Source organism: Corvus brachyrhynchos, unplaced genomic scaffold, assembly GCF_000691975.1.
Source record: "Corvus brachyrhynchos isolate BGI_N302 unplaced genomic scaffold, ASM69197v1 scaffold266, whole genome shotgun sequence".
In the NCBI taxonomy this organism is placed as follows: Eukaryota; Metazoa; Chordata; class Aves; order Passeriformes; family Corvidae; genus Corvus; species Corvus brachyrhynchos.
Genome location: NW_008238633.1, coordinates 3320680 through 3337615, shown reverse-complemented (window position 1 = coordinate 3337615; position 16936 = coordinate 3320680). Strand labels below are relative to the sequence as shown.

The 16936-nt window shown below is 38.2% G+C and overlaps 2 protein-coding genes across 2 annotated transcripts in view; one reads left to right on the top strand and one right to left on the bottom strand.

Annotated features, from left to right (window-relative positions):
* The window catches only part of CENPP (centromere protein P), a 113044-nt gene that overhangs the window by 45861 nt on the left and 50247 nt on the right, over positions 1–16936 (bottom strand). The window lies entirely within an intron of this gene.
* ASPN (asporin) lies at positions 116–15880 on the top strand. The gene is made up of 8 exons (XM_008636045.2): positions 116–412; positions 5649–5919; positions 7263–7375; positions 9682–9895; positions 10274–10384; positions 12701–12794; positions 13944–14082; positions 14657–15880. The coding sequence occupies exons 2-8, from the start codon at positions 5673–5675 to the stop codon at positions 14852–14854; spliced, it is 1116 nt and encodes a 371-aa protein (XP_008634267.1). The 5' UTR covers positions 116–412; positions 5649–5672; the 3' UTR covers positions 14855–15880.

Genomic DNA, 16936 nt, shown 5'->3' with positions numbered 1-16936 from the left:
ATGACCTGAAATGGACCTCACTGTACTTCCAATGGCCTGATGTCAACTATTATTAAACTACAGGTTTTATAAAGTCTTCCACTAGACGTCTAGAGTTAAGCCAGAAGTTTTGGCTCTCATACAGGCAGTGATGAAAAACATATGAGTGGTAACAAGTCGCCTTAATATCATTCTTCAGTACTAAGATGGGCTAATCTGAAGCAGCACTTTACTCTGGTATCACCCACGGTGCCAGAAGGATCAAGAAGCTTGGAAGAGGACTTTTTCTCTAGATATACTTTTCATTTCACAGAACTCAGTCTAACTTCCTTTTTCCCGATTTTTTTTTTTTTTTTGTAATATGAAATAACTGGACATAAGGACCTTAGGTGGATTATCCCAGTGCTTCTGGAAGAGCTTCCAAACCTGCAAGGTATGTCCAGTTTGAATAACTATTCTATGTCAATAGCAGCAAAGAGTTAAGGATGTCAGGCACTATGGGCAGATTAATAATATCAGATAATTTAGAATCAGAAATGCCACTTTTTAAAATGGAACATTTGAAAATTTACTTGCAGCTGAAATACCTCTGTGTTTACTACATGTGAGCTGAAAAACAAATAGAACTATAGTGAATTATTTAACTATCAAAGACTTGTCAGAAAGATGTTACAACTGACCACAACACTTTTTCTCAGTTATAACCATCTATGAAAATCTATTCTACAATAACAGCAGTTCTTACAGTAACAACTCAGTGTTAGCTTTCTGTAATTTGGTATTCAAGTTGGTGGGGTTTAAGTACATATCAGCAAACTAATTAAAAACAACCCACGAAAGAATGAGCTGTAGATGAACTACAACCTAAAAGTGCTCATAGATTCAGTAACGAGAGTCAAGCAGCTCTCCATAAAAAGTAAATACTCTGTAAACACAATTTATTTTGTAAACATCCTATTAATTATTACTGCTCAACTTCAATATTGCACTATATCTGACAACAGACATTTCTACAGTAACATTACTAACAAAAACCTTCCTCCTGTTTTTCTTCAGCAATTTAAGTAAATCAATGGAGTTGATAAAGAGTTAAACAAACTCCTTTTATTTCTGGAATGGGACAATGACTAATAGAACCAGAACTATTTTTAAATATAGATTTCAAAACAGTTATGGTCTTGCCTTTCTTTGGACAAAATCTGTGCACAGAGCAATGATTTGTGTTATTAATGAACACAGGGATGTTTCTTTGCCTCTGCAAAAACCACCACCGGGTCATTTAAACATTTCCTTTTCAGAAACAATGTCATGGGAAATTTGTCTCTGTACACCGGTAACACAAGTGATTTCTAAATATAATTTAGAGTCTTTTTAAGTCTTAAAACTTTATGTATTAACTCCACTCCTTCAGTATCATAACTGATAAGACAAAAAAAACAGTGTTGCTGCAGGACTGGTGTGCAACTGCCAAGCAATTCAGAGTTATTTGTTGTTGGGTCTCTGTATGCACGCATCCCACGCTGACAACACAACTTCTGTCCTCACTGAAAGGATTTTTCTTCCCATAACTCACGTTTAGAATTTTCACATCACAGAAATATGGGAGTTTTCCACATAACATCTAAAGGGTTTTAATCATATTAAATTATACTGTGACATCACCTGTATTTATTTATAAATTATAACTAATAGCATAAAAAGTGTCTGTGTTCCACGTGTTGTTTGGCAATATGAGTCTGGGTGTAGATGACCACATTAGTGAAGATAAGTGTGTCCCAAACAAGCAGTGCAGTGATTTTAGGACAGTTACACACCTCAGGAAAGCATCTTAGAGCATCTCTCCATGTGAAGTGCACTCTCCACATTCAGTCCCCTCACCTTGGGGTAGCTCATGTTCCAGGGAGAAGGTGCTACTCAAAAGCTTTTTGTGCTGAAGGATAAGAAGCATTGATATAAAGAAGGTACAGTGGAGCTTGAATTCACCACGCTCTTTGTCAAACTCATTTTCAATGTTCTGGTCTGTTAAAAGAAGAATGGACAAAGCCAGGCTTTGTCCAAGTGATAACCAGCTGCTCAGGGATTATTTAACAGAGCACTTGAGCCTGCCTAACAGCTTGAATATGTCAGGAATGGCTCTCCCACCACTCTTCCTTCCTTTTCTTTCTATTTAATGTTCCAGCACTGTCAACCAGGCTGTTCCACCCATTCTTTTGTGCTGGTTCTGGTACTCCAAACTGACTCAGTTTCTTCACTTGAAAAGAATATGATGGGGCTTTTTGTTGTTCACATTGGAGTTTTGTGCTGGTCTAGTGAGTTCAACCATCTCAGTGAACAGGCTGAGAGGAAGAGCTCGTACCAGAGAGCTGGCAGGGAGTACCTGGGAGCACAGTCAAGCTCAAATGGCAGCAGGGGACCATTAGCACAGCTGTACCTACACCTTTTGAAACACTATCTCATAAAATTCTCATGATGGTATTTTCAGAAAGATCACCGGGATCTTGGATTTTAGGCTTTCTTTTAATTCTCTATTTCTTGAAGTTTAAGCATGCAGAAGGTTTGTTTAAGTTCTTTGAGAAGAGCTGCAGAGTCAGAGCATTTCTACAGAGTCATATCACCATCTATTTACAGGGAAACTCAGAACCTCAGGAAGGAAAAAAACACACTCCCCCCCCCTTCATAAAACTCACTTCTTTAGGATCCATTCTTTGGCATTTCTTTGGCCAATGCAAACCTGGAGTCAGGCTTGATGATCATTCCTAACTACAAAGCCAATAAGGATTTCCTAATGGCAAAATGGGAAGATGAAGCAAGGACTTCAAAATTAAAAAGTCACAACTCAGGTTTCCTTACATAAAGGGACTTGTTTTCAAGAGATTTAACTCACAGAACCAATAAATATCAGTGACATATTTCAACACTACTTTTCTAGAACTTTGTGAGCAACACATGTTTTTCCAGAGTTCAAATTGGCCACTACTTCAATCACAGCCTCAATCTTTTAATAGTTGGAAATCCTAATTTTTGGCTATGTGAAAAGAAATATGCAATCCATTTGCTACAGATGCAAGTGTGGGAACAGATTTTCAAGTTGTTTCATAGGAGAACTTCCAAGCACCAGATCCAAAAGAACATTTCAGGAACATACATGCAAGTTCATCTTTTAGATCTAGTAAAACTATACAGCCAGTGCCTCTCACAAATTGAAGCCAGCTGGGACTTGGAACATCCACGTCCCACAACATCATCACACTTGATATCCTACATATGGAAATGGTGTCTCATCACTGGATAAAGCACAGGGCATTTTGTCACTTAGTACCTAAACTGCCAGGGAAGAACAGAGAGCCTGAGAGCCCAAATGTGAGAGCCCAGCCATTAAACCACTTGTCCTAGAACAAGGAGAACTTAGAAGTCTGAAAGGCTTCCATCTCCTCATCTCCTAATTAATGGTATGACCAAAGTAGTGAAGATTTTGACCTTTTTCTGAAGCTAAAATAGAAGACTGAAACGGCAAAATATTCCAAAGGTGCACAGCCAGAGATGACAATAATTCCCCCCAAAGAAACAAGCAAAGGTTCCACACCTTCTTCCCACCACTGTTCATATTCAAAGAGTCTTTCAGGGACAGACATTGTATGGGATTGCAAGAACAACCCCAAAATTCTTTCTAGGAGCATTGCAAGAGAACGTTATTTTAAACGCAAAGGAAAATCTATGGGAAAAACACATGTGAAGATTCTTTCAAGAGATTGTTACATCAGTAAAAGTACATGCCCTACCTGAATGGGCATGCAACTAGAATATTATGGGAAATATTAAATGTAGCTACATGTACCTTGTGATTCTGATTTCAGGCATATATTTGGGGGAAAGAAGTCACTACATTCTTTTTTTGTAATCTGAACACTGTTAGCTTTCTTCTTTTTAAACTCCCTGAAACAGACAGCTACAGGAGCAGCAATGTAAGCAGGATATTGCATTTAATGCTGTTATGAGCCCCCTCCAATAAGCATCAAAATGACTTTGCACAGAAAAAAGTGGTACAAACAAAACCTCAAAATTTTGAATAAGCTAAGTCAACACCCTGTACAAACCAGTGCACTCTTCTTCCTGCAGTGGAGGACCAATGAGAAAATGCCTACATAAAGACATTTTTCATATCCAAACAGGTCAGCAAGCATTTAATTAGGTGATCAAAGAAGAACTAACACCCATTTAATATTTCCCTCAAGAGGCTGATGATAGTCTAAATAGAAACATTTTTATAAACAAGACATGAACACTAAAATTTCCTGCAGCCCCTCTTGGATTGTGGAGCACATTTTCAGTTCCAAATGACTTTTGGAACTCAGCTTTCAAGGGAAACAATGTCGAGCTGAGGGCTGAATCTACAGCATTTTCTCAGAGCTTGCCACATTCTGTGGCAATTCTTACTATCTCCATTCTCCTCTGCACATAGTTTTATAGGAGCAAGAAAAAAAACCCCACCAAACAAAAAAGCCCCAACCTATGTTTATTGAAAAAATCACACACAAAACTAGCAGATTTCAGCTTTTCTTCTGGATGTAACTTAAGTTACTGATTTCCATTGATGTGGATTCCTAACATGCAACTCAGAAAAAAAAGCCCTCCTCAAACAAAAGTCAAGAGAGAATTGGGTTTGTTCAGCCTGGAAGAGGGAAGCTTTGGGGTGACCGAAGTGGGGCCTTCCAGTACCTGAAGGGAGCTGACAAGACAGAGTGACTTTTACAAGAGCCTGGAGACCCAGGACAAGGGGGAATGGCTTCACACTGACAGAGAGTAGGTTTAGATGGGATATTGAGAAGAAATTCTTCCCTGTGAGGGTGGTGAGGCCCTGGCACAGGGTGCCCAGAGAAGTTGTGGCTGCCCCTGGATCCCTGGCAGTGTCCAAGGCAAGGCTGGACAGGGCTTGGAGCAGCCTGGGACAGTGGGAGGTGTCCCTGCCCATGACAGGGCATGAAATAAGATGATCTTTAAGGTCCCTTCCAACCCAAAGTGTTCTGGGATTCTGCAATTCTGTGAAATGTGTTTGCATGCAGAGGTGAACCTCTATCAATGGCAACAATAAACAAATGACTGGGACATGGGAAAAGCTGTTGTCAGAACTGAAAACTTCGGATTAGACTAGGAAGAGTTTAATTAAAGTTTTTAGGGCATGGAATACTGAGTGTTTAGGAAGTATCCTGCTGAGTGCATTTTATGCACTGCTAATCAAATACTTCCCAATTTTATAAGCAATGCATGCATGCCAATGTACCCCACTAAAAATATTTTTTCATTGAGAAGGAATAAAATAAATCATCTTCGAAGTTCTGGTGAAGTTTACTCCAAAAATTACACTACAAAGCTTGAAGCAAATGATGGTATTATTTGTAAAACTTGATTGAAATACTTTGATATAACATTAATGCCTAATGAATTTAAGTTAATATTAAGTGTAATTTTACAGTATTAATTTATATTTAAAAGAATATTTTTATATTCTTCATCCTTCATATACTAATTAAACCTCAATATTCACAACAGACTGTTTTTCAGGACCAGAGAGTGTAGCAGTGAGTGAAGCAAACAGTTCAACGGCTTCATTTGCTATTCCCTAGTCACTAATTCTGGTGTTTGTTTTTTCATTCGTTTGTTCACTTTCCAAGATTGGTTATCCTGATTAAGAAGACATGAAAGAATATACACTCCTCCTCTTCTTGGCTTTGTGCTCTGCCAAATCTCTCACTGGTCCTTCATATTTTACACTAAAGAATATGATGCTCCAAGATATGGAGGACGACGATGATGACTACGATGACGACAATTCTCTATTTCCAACCGCTGAACCAATTCTACCACTAATTCCTTTTGATCTGTTCCCAACATGCCCCTTTGGATGCCAGTGCTATGTGAGAGTTGTCCACTGCTCTGACCTAGGTAAGAATGAATTTGTGTGTCTGTTCTCCACTGGATTCTCCTTTGGAGGATTTGTTTTTTTAAAGGATGAATTATTATGCAAGCACATAAATGGGATGCAAAGTATTCCCTCAGCTTAACTTCCACCAAAGTGAGCATCCCTGGTAACAGTTTAGCCAAAGGCAAATGTGCTCCTGTCAGTGCTGCAGGTACCTCCCAGTCCCTTAAAATGAATTGGTTTTTAATTGTGCCAATTTGAATTAGCGCTCACTGAAGTTTTCCTATGATTCAAGGCAATCAAAGAACTGTGCTCCCACCACTAGCACGGTGACAATGACATTTGTTCTCATCACAGCCCTGCCACCTTCCTAAGCTTCATCCTGGACTCCTTGTGTCTTAGAAACATTGTCTGTACATAAATTGCTGGTTTTTTTTAAAGGTGTCATTATCAAGGAATCAAACTGTGGTTAATGTATCTGGTCTACAGATTGCAAACTGCTTTACGTGAGTTCACACATAGAAAAACCCCACATTAATAGACTTCATCTTTAGATAACTACAATCTATTAATTACAGAATAATTGTTAATAAATTGGGCAGCATCTAGCATTTCATGCATCAGCATTTCCACTCAAAAGAAAGTTACTGTCCCTGTTGAGTCTTTTCTGCTGATTCGGGATCTCAGATGGCCTGAACTGCAGTGGGTTTGTAACTGATCAGCAAACTGGGTTGGGGGATTTATGCTACTGGTACTGATTTATGTTAATGATTTCTGGTACTGGTAATGAGTTATGTTAATGATTTATGGTACTGGTACTGAAGTGCTGGCAGTGGGAGACCCTCCTTTGCCCACATTCACCAAAAAACAGGTTTCTCAGCCCCACCATGAACTGAATGGCTCCCTCAGCAGCTCTCCCAGTGCCATGGACAGGGCAGAGCAGAGGTACAAAGGACCACTGAGCAGAGACCCCTTAAACCACAGCTTCTCAACAGGGAACCACTGCCCCAGATTCCATGAGGGATCCTTTCTCCAGGGACCGAACTGTTGCCCTGTAGGACAACCCATGCTCTGAGGTTTATTTCACAGATGCAGAGAGCTCACAAAGAGCAGCCCCCACTCTGCTTTCATGGTCAGGGCAGAAGCAATTCCTCCCCAAACTATCCACACATTGATGGTACATTCTTACATCATTAGTTTCTCCCACTATCAAAAATTCCCTTCTACCCTTTGCTTTATGGCTGTTCATATTTTCTTCCCCACCATATTCATCAACAATCTTAATGTGTTTTGATGTTTGGCAGTTAATTTCTTTGGACTTATATACAGCCCATAATGTTTCTGTTTATGTCACATACTTCTGTAGGTTTGACATCAATTCCTCGCAACATCCCGCCAGATACTCGTATGATTGACCTTCAAAACAACAAAATCAAAGAGGTCAAGGAGAATGATCTCCAAGGACTCACATCACTTTATGTAAGCTTGCTATTTCCCCAGTTTGAAATCTTATTTAGCAATCCGAAATATTTAGATACTTTAAAAATACAAGTGGTATTTCCATCTCCAAGAATATAGATAAAAATAGTCTAAAGCTGCATATTTGAGTGCTTCCACATAGTAAGAAGCAAATACCTTCGATTTGTAAGAACTACTTTCTACAATATCCAGAAAATGTACCATATGCATCTAACCAAAAAGGTTCTCAGGATTTTTCAGTTCTTAGCATGCATAGAAGCATTTCTACATCTTAAAGGCTGCAATGCAAGTGCTCCTTTTTTATCTGCTTAGCTGGAAAACAGCAGAAAGAACTTAATCTCACAGGAGAACTGGAATGGTATTTTCTGAGGGTATTTTCAAAAGAACAGAACATACAGCTAACAGATACAGCACTGAAACCAAGGCTACAAATCCAACTGACCCAAACAGAAAACAGAGGGACAGTGAATTACAGGAAAAGTCAGGGGCTTTACTCCTAATTTGTTACCATGGTCAATTATGCATGTAGAGACAGGCTTTGAAACAAATATCACTGGCAACTGATAAATCTAGATGTTTAGAGTAGACAATAATCCCTTTTTATAATGAAAGAAAATGAGAGTCTCAGAGGACTGGAAAATAGATTAAATCTGCTTTAGAATATTTATTTCTATTGGATGTCACCCTAGATCCAGTATCCCGATCTAGTTCCACTAACAAATACTGTTTTTAAATTTTCACTGAAAAAACCAAATCTATTCCATAACTTATAGAAATTAATTATATTCTATTCTCCATTAGAAAGACACGAGACAAACTAACATAAACAACATTCCTAACACATTTGGAAGAAATTCTTCCCTGTGAGATGGGGAGGCCCTGGCACAGGGTGTCCAGAGAAGCTGTGGCTGCCCCTGGATCCCTGGAAGTGTCCAAGGCCAGGCTGGATGGGGCTTGGAGCAACCTGGGATAGTGAAAGGTGTTCCTGCCCATGGCAGGGGGGTGGAACTGGATTTCTTTAAGGTCCCTCCCAACCCCAAATCATTCTGTGATTCTATAAAACAAATCCTTTCTGCCATTTTTGGCTTCTGAGCAAGATCTAAGTGTTTATGAATGAGCTTGTTAATTACTACAGCTTAAGACAGGACAGAAAAACCAGGAACCATATAAATTCATAGCTGCCAACAAAGCATTTCCTATTCCCTTGTCTCGTGTCTGGCTGCAGAACGGTCTTCGCAGCAAACAAAGGGTAAATGCACGAACTGTGGTTTATAGTCTGTGTAAAAGATCTAAGAGACTCTTATCTCCAATGACTGAGAAAGTCACTGGAATCCATCAGCAATCACCACATTATAGACCAGTCACCACTTAATTATGTGATAGCAGAAGACGCTGAGCTGCTTTGCTTTTTCTCCTCAGGTCATTTGTGGCAAGGCTGAGCAACATTTTCACAGAGAGCAAAGTTTACTTTGTACAACTTGGCTCAGTCCTGGAGTCTGCTTAGCAAAGGCACAGATGGCAACTTGGATTAGGAAGGAGCATTTCCTGTTTATTTCCTTGAGCTAACCTCATTTTTTTCAGGGAAAAATAACTCTCATTTGCTCTAATTCCCCCTCCCCCCCCACACACACCCACACTAGTGAGGAATCAAGAAATAAAAAAGGAATAAAAATGAATAGCTTAAGCATGGAAATGCAGAGATGTGATTTGACATGCAAAATCACTTCAGATAACGTGTATTTTATTGTCTGTAGTAACTCATTACAAGTTCTCTGATGACACATAGAAGTGAGGAACAAAAAGCTGCCCCCAAGAAGACTCTCATACTGTACAGGAGAGATAAAATTCACAAGAGCTGGAAAATTATGGCAAATAAACAAATTCACGTGTCATACACAGACACTAACATCTAAGAAACTCAGATTAAAACCTTCACTTTTATTTTGCAGCATTATATTGAAATAAAAGATGAGATTCTGAGTTTTGAGAATTTGTCTGCATTAAGGAACAATAACAACCAAGTATATAACCCCCATACAATCCCCCAAAATATTTGAATGCAAATATATTGTTTTGGCAATTCTCATGATCCACTGGCACCTTGTCAGCTCTACCTTCTGGTTAATGCTCCAGCTTTCATATTCATGTTTTTCACAATCAACTGAAATGCCCAAAGCATATACAAAGGGCTGAAGTTTGGTAGGGTGGAAAAATAAAATATTTTAAATACTTAATTGTTGAATTATATATCAAATCCATGACTTCAGGTTCATAAAGAAAGCTTTCTATTGCTCTCTCTCTCATAGGCACTGGCTTTGAACAACAATAAAATATACAAGATCCATCCCAAAGCCTTTCAACCAACAAAGAGGCTACGACGACTGTATTTGTCCCACAACCAACTGACAGAGATTCCCACAAACCTGCCCAGAACTCTGGCAGAGCTCAGAATTCATGCTAATAAGGTTAAGAAAATCCCCAAGGATGTATTTAAAGGAATGAAGTCTCTACATGTTTTAGGTAAGTCCAATTAAGTAGAACAGAAAATATCTTTACCAAAAATGGAACATATTCTACATCATTTCCATTCAAACATTTCCCCAAGGTGCAGTTTCCTCTGAAAGAGATATCCATGCTGTGGGAATACCCTCCACAATTTAGTTTCTATGTGAAGTTGCTACAAAGGTCAAGTTTTGGGTTATCCTGCAAGCCGAGAAACACAGCCTTTTAATTCACTGAGAGCTGTGACACCCTCAGAATGGACAATCAAAGCTAAACATTTATGAGTGCTTAAAATATCAGAAGTAATAAATAAAATTAAATCAGTTCTTTAGAACTTAGCCTATCCTACACAAAATCCCTATGCCATAAATGCTTTTCTTCTTCCCCCTCGGGCAGAAATGAGTGCAAATCCTCTTAACAATGATGGAATAGAGCCAGGGGCTTTTGAAGGAGTAAATATCTACCACATAAGAATTGCAGAGGCGAAATTAACGTCAATTCCTAAAGGTAGGTAAGATTTCCCTTTTCTAGTTCACTTATACCAGGATACTCCTTAATAAAATCCTTTAACATCTGAATGATTATTACATTCAGAAATTGTTTTGTATTTTCATTACTACCAAACCAACTCCTACTTTATTTTTCTTTTTGAACTTAGTATCCAATTGCCCATCCCAGAAGAGTTCATGCACAAACAGCACAACTGCAGTGCACACAGGCTCCCTCTCCCACCTTCTCCCTGTCAGCACATTCACTTCTCTCACAGAAGCATCCAGAGACTTGTCTCAGGAAGAACAATACAAAGAAATTTATAATATGATGTCACTTCACATCTTTCACATATCAGCCTCTCAAAAATCCTCACAGAGAAAGGATAAACTCCCCAATATTTGATCAGGGTCATAAGGGATGCAGAATTCCCACTTCCTTTATGGATTTCAAAACGTATCTCCAAGATTCTAACTGTAATTTTTAATATTTTAAGTCACACTGTACTTCAGATATGATGTTCCATGTAGTTTTGCTAAGTAAAACTTAATTTTAACATTTAATTAAATTTACCATAATGTAGTACAAAATCAAATCACTCATATAAAAAAACCCAACCTTGTACTTTGGAAGTAGGAATGAATTAAAATGCTAATTTGACAAATCACTGACCTCCACACACAAAAATGTAGCATAAAGGAGTTCAGTACAACACTCCACCTGCATTTTCTGCAGGTCAGTGTGGTATTTAACCAAATTCTCATGATTTTCAACTGCTCAAAACTACCAGCTAAGAGAAGAAGGGAGGAAATAAAGCAAAACACTATGTTCTATGCTTTAATTCACAGGGAAACCGAATGTTGGCCCCTGTACTTATTTCTGATAATTCAGATAAAAAACTTGTTTCTTATTAAACTCTTCCTGTATGCATGTGTGTATATATATATAAAATGTATATGTATATACACACACAGAAGGATCCCTGTAGAAGAGAACACTTAAAAACCCCCCAACAATAATCAAAACCAACTCACCCCAACAGTTAACTTTGAGATCAGAAAACCTCTGTTTGCCTACAGCAACACTCCCTAACAAAAACCTACCAAAACATTCTAATATCAGCATAATAACTCCTCCTGTCACTCAGCACAGAAAAACCCAACGTAAAATGATCCCAATTTTGTCTTTGTTATAGAGAAATCTCCTATAACGACACAGCATGAGGTCCAATATGTGGTGTCAGACACATAAACAAGGCAAACCCAAACCCGATTTCCTGGTGAACTCATTCACCACAAATGCAAACTGAGTTTGTAGATGCTTCTCTCTGCAAATGTTATAATGGCACAAAGGTTTCAGAAAACATAGCTTATCAAAGGTATTAAAAATGTGCAATGGACAGGTGGGTGGCCTTCCCTCTGGATATTGTCACTCAGGCACCCGGAACTGCGAGCTGAAACACAACCTGGAACAAAGCCCAAACAAACAAACACAGTCCAGCCATCCCAAGTGGAATGAAGGCAGGCTGGGAAGCAGCCACATCCCTTCAGGTCCGAAGGCAGTGGGAGCAGTGCTCTCCCCAGCCCCAGAGAGCAGCAGGAACTGCTCGGTGTCGGGTGCCATCTAGACAGAGATGGTAAAACTGAGCCCAACATCAGCAAACTAATTCAGGCTGGGATGATCTTTGCTTGCCCTTACTAAAAGGATATTGTGGAAAGATTTGCCACCTCCTGATCTGTGCACTGGAAGTGTGGATTTGGAATTTTTGGAAACACAAGAGAAAACATTCTGGCATGGGAAAGAGCGATCAAATACCATAATTTTGCTTAGAGTAGTCCAAAAGCTTTCTTCCCAATCACATCCTAGCAGCTGTGACAGCACAACTGCTACATCATGTAGAAAAAAAATTACAGATCTTCAAAAAACTGTCCCTGGTTCCACAGGCTTTGACTACAGACTGAGATAATTGCACAGAACGCAGGATCTATTATGTAAATAACATTTACATCTTGGACAAAGTAACTGTGGGAGTTGTTTAAGGGAAGCCAGAAAAATTACCAACTTTTGGAACTCATATCTCATAATTAGCATATATCCTTCCCCATCTTTTTTTCTCTTTTAAAGTTACTATTTTAAACCAAATTATGTTGGTGATTTTCTGCATTAACATACTTACATGTAATACCCATTTCTTTGATGCAGACAACCTCCCCAAGATTCTTCACCCAATTCTAAACACAAAGGAAAGAAGCTGTTTGGAACATAATAAAAGTTCCAACAAAAAATAAACTGGCTTGTTTTTCCTCACACTGAGCTTTTTTTTTTTTTCTTTAGAGTTGCCTTCCAGTCTTCTGGAGCTTCACTTAGATGACAATAAGATCACAGGAATTGAACTTGAGGATTTTAACCGTTACAAAGACCTTCAAAGGTAAAACTCCCAGGGAGAATCCTTTGATTTGTTAAAATGTCATGCTCAACAAGATCTCTTATTTGATACTTCTCTTGTTAATGGGAGAAAAGAGAATTAAAAATTACAGGTGTTTTAGTAAGAATTGCTTAAGTAACACCAAACTTTAAACCCCAAACAAACCCCCACATTGGTCTTGTTAATACGTGTTTTGCCAACAGTCTGCAATAGAAAAGTAGGACAAGAACAAAATATACCCTTCCTAAGCTCTTCTAATTCTCCTAAATTTATTCTCATAAATACAGCAGCTGGTAAAGGAAACAACTTGGTAAGGGCTTTCAAATGCTATGGGGTTTAAAGAAAAATGTGTGTTTCTGAGGAGTGTATCACTGAGGTAGGACAGAAGGAAGTTCTCTCTGTAAAGCTCAGTTAAGAACTCTGAAAATATGGCTGAGCAGCACTGAATTTGGGATTTGATAGCAGAAACTACTGAACTGTCTTCAGATTCCAACTTCCATTTCTGAAGAAATCAGGGAAGAATGGAGAAAAAGGGGATGACAGGATGGGCACAAAGAGCAATTCCAAATGACCTGTGTCTCCAGCCTCTGAATCACCTGAGGAAAGCAGGCTGAAGCCTTATAGCCAAAAATATAAGAAAAATCTGGAAATAGGAAAGAAGGTAGTTCTGCTTAGTAAAAAAACTTTGTATTTTAAAAATAAGCCATACATTAAAACCACCTTTCTATACAAGAATTGCTATTTGCCTGTTTATTAGAACAGCACTTTTTGTTCCTGTGACTATACTTTGCAGCTGTACTACTTGATAAAAGGATATGATTTATTTCACAAGCAGCTTGATGTTTGTAATTTAAACACTTGCCACTATAGTTATAAAAACTGCAAGCAAAACTGAACAATTGTTTGTATCAGATAACTGATAACAGCTGTGAGCCAATCTTCTTTAAGTGGAGATTAAATTAAAGTAAAAAATAAGTTAGATCAATGGTGACTTCTTCCTATCAAAGGTAAGATTTCATCATCTTCCCCCAGTTCTTTTCTCTCCCTGTGTTTACTCCTGTGTATTTCAATCTTAAAAAAAAAAAAAAGCTCTTCAATGCTGTTGTGAATCTCAATTAGTCTTTAATTAAGTGTTCCTTGTACTATTTCTAGGCTAGGCCTTGGCAATAATAAAATCAAAGAAGTGGAAAATGGAAGTTTCGCCAACATCCCAAGTATACGTGAAATCCACCTGGAGAAAAATAAGCTGAAGAAGGTTCCTCCTGGATTACCTGAACTGAAATATCTGCAGGTCATACACTGAACTTTATAGACAGCTCTGGGAGTTCTGAGCTGTTTGACTTTCCCACTGTCACACTGATTAGGTCACAGCCAAAAGGCATAATTAACTGACACATACATTTTCCCAAGACTCTCCTACTAGGAGAGCCCAAAATCATAAAAGCTTATTAAAGAAATAAAGAAACTCAAACTGCAGCAACACCTCCTGGGGGGGGGGGGGGGGGGGGGAAAGACAACAAAATGCTAAACTCAAAAAATGTTTCATGAAAATGAGAATATAATACTGCATCATTATAATTCTTACTACAAGAGAACATAAAATTGCATTTTAGGACAAAGTTCCCTAAGAATAGAACCCAATTATTCTGAAAACAATGATAAAATGCCATATGACTTTTCCTTGTGGGAGAGACTGGGGCAGGAGGAAGACTTTTTTTAAAGATTTAACACAAATTTTAAACTCTTGTTACTCTCAAGGTCTGCATGGAACTGACATTGTAGCAAACCTCAGTCACCTACATGCCAAGGAATATTTTGCCCATTTTCATTCTAACTCCTGTATTTTTCTGTTCCTATTGCTGCAGGTTGTCTTCCTTCATTCCAACCATATTGCCAAACTGGGAGTGAACGATTTCTGTCCAACAGGACGAAGGAAGAAGAAAGCCCTGTACAGTGGCATCAGCCTCTTCAACAACCCTGTCAAGTACTGGGAGGTTCAGCCTTCAACTTTCCGGTGCATTTTAGCCAGGAACAGTGTTCAACTTGGGAATTTCCTCAAGTGAGACCCAAGTTGGTTGTTTCAAAAAGCAACTTGTCCAAATCAATTTTACAATACTTGAAATTTGCAGAAAAATGCCGATTTTATGCTATTTAACCGTTTACAAAGTATTTGCTATTTCAGAGGTAATTAATTAGAAACAATATGTTAAGTAGGATCCATTTTATTATTTGACAATGTTCAACCTACATTTGAATAATTTAAACAAAAGTCTTTATATCTTACAGAAGGACTCTTAAAAGTGGAACTGGAAACTGTATTTGATGTTTCCTATTATAGCTGTTAAATTTCTTCCTTAAATCACATAATTTGGATATATTCTTTCAAATAAATTCTAAAAATCACGTGGAAGTGACTTTTTCCACAGAAAGGACATTTTTCTCTCCCAGAAAGCGTTGTAAGAAAAGTTACAAAACCAAAAATTATCAGACTTGAAAGGCAACTTCTTGTGCCATTTTTGATAATGAGCAAAGATGCAATAAAAAGCTACAATACTGTCAGGCCATTGTCTCTAAGCTACAATATATTCTTACAATCTCTCGAGTGAGATAAAGGCAAGTTTGATATCAAGAACAGAAAAAAGCCTTTAAAAGTTGTTGGTAATTTTTCCTTGCAACTTTAAGAGGAAAATATCCTTCAATGTTTTGCTATTGATAGAATTGGATGCAGTCTGAACATTAAAAGTAGGATTCAAGATTTATCATATGCTTCAAGCTTAATAGGAATGACTATTAAACTCCCTTTAGGTCAGCACAAACATTTTCCTTTATCCTGTAATCGTGTTTTTCACTTTATTCTTTTCCTCTTTTATATGTTGACATCACACGGGTTAAGGATCCCTCTTTAATGGAAGTACCTTACAATTGCCAAAAACAAGCAGCTGGAACTGCCCTGCCCTTCCTGTGCAGGGCAGCACACACAATTCTCAATACTGACAGTACTGTATAAAATGGATATTTTAGATATCTATTTAGTGTATATTTGCTATTGGGATTCAAAATAAATTAAATAAACATACAGAATACCTGCATGTGTATACTTTATTACATGGTAGCTTACGTCAAAACGTTCTGAGATTATAACCAAGCATCTTTGTGACTCTTCTCTAGACACCTCCTCTCATGCTCCTTTTTCCAGATCTACAGAGCTTACAGGTCACTTAACATTGCTGGTTTGCACAAAATTAAAAATCCAAGCCTTTGGAAAATTGCACAGACTCACAGAAGAAAATACTACAAAGAAATAATTCAGTTCCCAATCTCTCAGCCTTCCTAAGTACACCATGCAATAAGCATCAAGTCTAATATCTCAGTTCTTCTCATCTGCTTGGTCTCCTGGTAGTTAATATTTTGTTAGCACCACTCTGCTGCTGAGACACAAAACTATGTGAAGAGAGGAGGCAGAGCAGACCAGGGGAGGCTTTTACTGAAGAACAGTATTTGCAAATAGAAATTCTGTAACACACTTCAAAGCAGAATAAAACCAGAAGACTAAACAGAACACCAGACCTGAAATCTGTTGATGACCAAGCATCTTTCTATTCCTGGCTTCTGAAGATGCTTCTAAGGAGTGCATTTCCTAGCAAATACCAACATGCCCTTAAGGACAGACTCCCCTGTCTCACAGTCCCATAACAACTCATAACCCCATGTGGTGTTCGTAAATACAGTAGATAACAGAAAACTGATTACATTTCTATGACTCACTGATTTATATGTATTCATGAACACTCATGCTAAACCAGTCACATCATTTCAGCAACACCAACAAAGAAGCTGATTCCAGTTCTGTAGCTTAACTGAAAGAATAAACTCAGTGTTGTGCAGTACATTATTCTACACTAATTCACTGGTAAGGTTTAAAAGGAAACACAACAGGGAATGCAAACAATTCCTTATCTAACTGGGGTTAACAATGGACAACAGGAATGCTTGTACTCTCTAAACCTATGAATTCCTTACAGGTATTTGTGTAAGAGTTTGACCAAATTTTGGGCCTGCTGTTGAAGTCCCATGATATTGGGAAAGCTTTGTAAAAATGTAGTAAAGTCCTAAGTGGTAGAAGACCATATAGTCTTGATCCTATC

Coding starts and splice junctions, on each gene's coding strand:
- ASPN (XM_008636045.2), top strand. CDS start 5,673: ATGAAAGAATATACACTCCTCCTCTTCTTGGCTTTGTGCTCTGCCAAA. Junction 7,376..9,681: donor AAGGACTCACATCACTTTAT/GTAAGCTTGCTA, acceptor TCTCTCTCATAG/GCACTGGCTTTGAACAACAA. Junction 10,385..12,700: donor ATTAACGTCAATTCCTAAAG/GTAGGTAAGATT, acceptor TTTTTTCTTTAG/AGTTGCCTTCCAGTCTTCTG.